Source organism: Bos indicus, chromosome 1, assembly GCF_029378745.1.
Source record: "Bos indicus isolate NIAB-ARS_2022 breed Sahiwal x Tharparkar chromosome 1, NIAB-ARS_B.indTharparkar_mat_pri_1.0, whole genome shotgun sequence".
Taxonomy (NCBI): domain Eukaryota; kingdom Metazoa; phylum Chordata; class Mammalia; order Artiodactyla; family Bovidae; genus Bos; species Bos indicus.
The window spans coordinates 138,930,506-138,933,034 of record NC_091760.1 but is presented as its reverse complement, the minus strand read 5'-3'; the positions used below and the strand labels follow the sequence as shown (position 1 = coordinate 138,933,034).

The following is a 2,529-nucleotide window of genomic DNA, read 5'->3' as shown; positions in this document are numbered from 1 at the left end:
AGTACCACCCTCAGGATGGCTCTTAAACCCATCTCTGTCCCCACTGTACAGGACAGGTCGAGGCTCTGAGCCAATTCTGCTCTATTCCCTTCCACCGCAGGCCCGGGGAACCATCTAGACTAACCAGGTGTGGCTCCCAGGACGCATCCCTGTCCCTAATTAGATAAACTCTACGCAGGCAGAAAACCTCTGCGCACGACTCAGCAATCCCAACACTGGTGAAGTACCCTTAAGCTAGACTGTGACTGCAGCACTATCACGGGAGTCCTTCCGCGTCCAGAATCCCGCCACTCCTGCAGCACCCGCCCCGGCCCAGGGCCACTTTCCAGGTGTCCCACAGGTCCCGCTCTGATTGGCTGCGGCCGCTGCCGCGTCCCGCCCGAGCCCCGCAGGGATTGGCCCTGGCCGCAGGGCCCTGCAGGGATTGGTCCGTACCACCGCGCCCCGCCCCGGGCCCTGCAGAGATTGGTTCTGGTGGCCCACGGCTGCCTATCTGGGCCTTCCGCGCCGCAGAGCTGGGGAAGGCAGGCCATGGCCGGTATGCGTAGGCTTGAGCTGTCGGAAGCCCTGCATCTGGGGCCGGGCTGGCGGCACGCGTGCCACGCGCTGCTCTACGCACCGGACCCAGGGCTGCTCTTTGGCCGCATTCCGCTACGCTACGCCGTGCTGGTGAGGAGGGGGCGCTCCCGGCCACCGCCCGCCCCCGCCCCGCGGCCAGGCCGCCTTGGGCGTCCCCGGCCATCCCAGCTTCCCTTTTCCACAGATGCAGATGCGCTTTGATGGGCGCCTGGGCTTCCCTGGCGGCTTCGTGGACTTGCGCGACGGCAGCTTGGAGGACGGGCTGAATCGCGAGTTGGGCGAGGAGCTGGGCGAGGCTGCGGGCGCCTTTCGTGTGGAGCGCGCTGACTACCGCAGCTCCCACGCTGGGTCCCGGCCGCGCGTGGTGGCGCACTTCTACACTAAGCTCCTGACCCTGGAGCAGCTGACTGCGGTGGAGATGGGCGCGCCTCGCGCCCGAGACCACGGGCTGGAGGTGGGGCCAGCCCAGGACCCCACCCCGCCTCCTCCAGCCCCGGAAGGCCTGTCCCAGCTGTTTCCTCGTGTAGTTGGTGTCTGGGTGATTAATTACAGCCAACCTGGCCTCCCTGCAAAGATCTTGCTCTCTCTCCTCTTTACAGGCCTCTGCATTGTCTTTCTAAAACTCAGCCACCCAAATCACTCTTCTGCTACCACTTTACAATGGCAGACTTGGCACTTTAGGCCCTATTTTTTTCTTGCCTGATGTTTTTTGGAAAACTTTGGCACTTGGGCTAGGGGAGAGAGGGATAGATTGTGTATGCTAGTCAGGATCATCTAAGTGGCTTATTAAAACAGTGATTACCGACCCCACTCCCATAATTGCTCAGCTGGGGAGGGGAGAAAGACATGAGAATTTGAATTTTTCAAAAGTTCCTAAATAGTGCTAATGTGGCTGCCTTGGGTACCAAATTTTGAGAAACTGGTGTAGTGTGCGTTTTGGAGATGGGAGCCACTAAGGTGGTGTGGGAAGGGTTGGCATTTGTGAGATGTATAACACAACCTGGGTTATTTGTCTGCAAAGACCTGTGCCCTCTACGTCCCCAGAGGTGTGCATGCTCAGGCCTCATTATGTTGAACTGATAAGGGGTTAGACCTCTGATCTAGAAAGATCTGGCTAGGATAAGCTCCCTGAATTTCCAGAGTCTCCTGTCTCTTTCCTTTCCCAGGTGCTGGGCCTGGTGCGGGTGCCCCTGTATACCCTGCGGGATGGTGTGGGAGGCCTGCCTGCCTTCCTGGAGAATACCTTTATTGGAAATGCACGGGAACAGCTGCTGGAAGCCGTCCAGAACCTGGGACTGCTGGAACCTGGCTCTTTTGCACGCCTTAAGATTTCAACTCCTCCCTAGAGGCAGCCCTCCATGGACCCATGAAACCTGCCTGAGATCAGGGCCTTTGTACTGGGGAGGCAGGGAGGAAAAAGGGAATGTTTTCTCTTCTGGGCCTGGGCTTGATATATGATAACAGATTAAAAGAGTATGTAATGTGTTCTGAGCAGAGGACCCCGTGGTGACTCATGGCATCAGTGGCAAAAATCTGCAGCTCATCCTGGGGGCCTGACAGATTCTCAGAGCCTGCCTCTTTTCTTTATATTTGTGCACACGCTTCCCTGGTGGCTCAGACAGTAAAAAGTCCACCTGCAATGCGGGAGACCTGGGTTCTATCCTTGGGTTGGTAAGACCCCCTGGAGGAGGGCATGGCAACCCACTCTAGGATTCTTGGCTGGAGAACCCCCGTGGACAGAGGAGCCTGGTGGGCTACAGTCCATGGGGTCACAAAGCGTCGGACACAGCTGAGCAACTAAGGACACACATAAGCTTATGCCTCCCCCCATCCCTTGTGATGTCCAGTTTAAGCAGGAAGTGGCATATCAGCATACTCACTTCCTTGCTGGGGAGGAGCTTCTGAACCAGGAAGAGTCTTTCTCTACACTCCTACATGGCTGTTCCCAAA

The 2,529-nt window shown here is 57.7% G+C and overlaps 1 protein-coding gene across 2 annotated transcripts; it reads left to right on the top strand.

Moving 5' to 3' along the window:
- The first annotated feature begins 490 nt into the window (after nucleotides 1–490).
- Nucleotides 491–2,070, top strand: NUDT16 (nudix hydrolase 16). 2 transcript variants are annotated; one of them, XM_070794991.1, is made up of 3 exons: nucleotides 491–669; nucleotides 764–1,117; nucleotides 1,746–2,070. In XM_070794991.1, exons 1-3 carry the CDS (start codon nucleotides 532–534, stop codon nucleotides 1,923–1,925), a joined length of 672 nt encoding a protein of 223 aa, XP_070651092.1. In that variant the 5' UTR covers nucleotides 491–531; the 3' UTR covers nucleotides 1,926–2,070. The 2 variants fall into 2 exon arrangements, with proteins under 2 accessions (XP_070651092.1, XP_070651098.1); XM_070794997.1 differs by having other exon boundaries at nucleotides 493–669; nucleotides 764–1,033.
- Nucleotides 2,071–2,529: the final 459 nt, after the last annotated feature.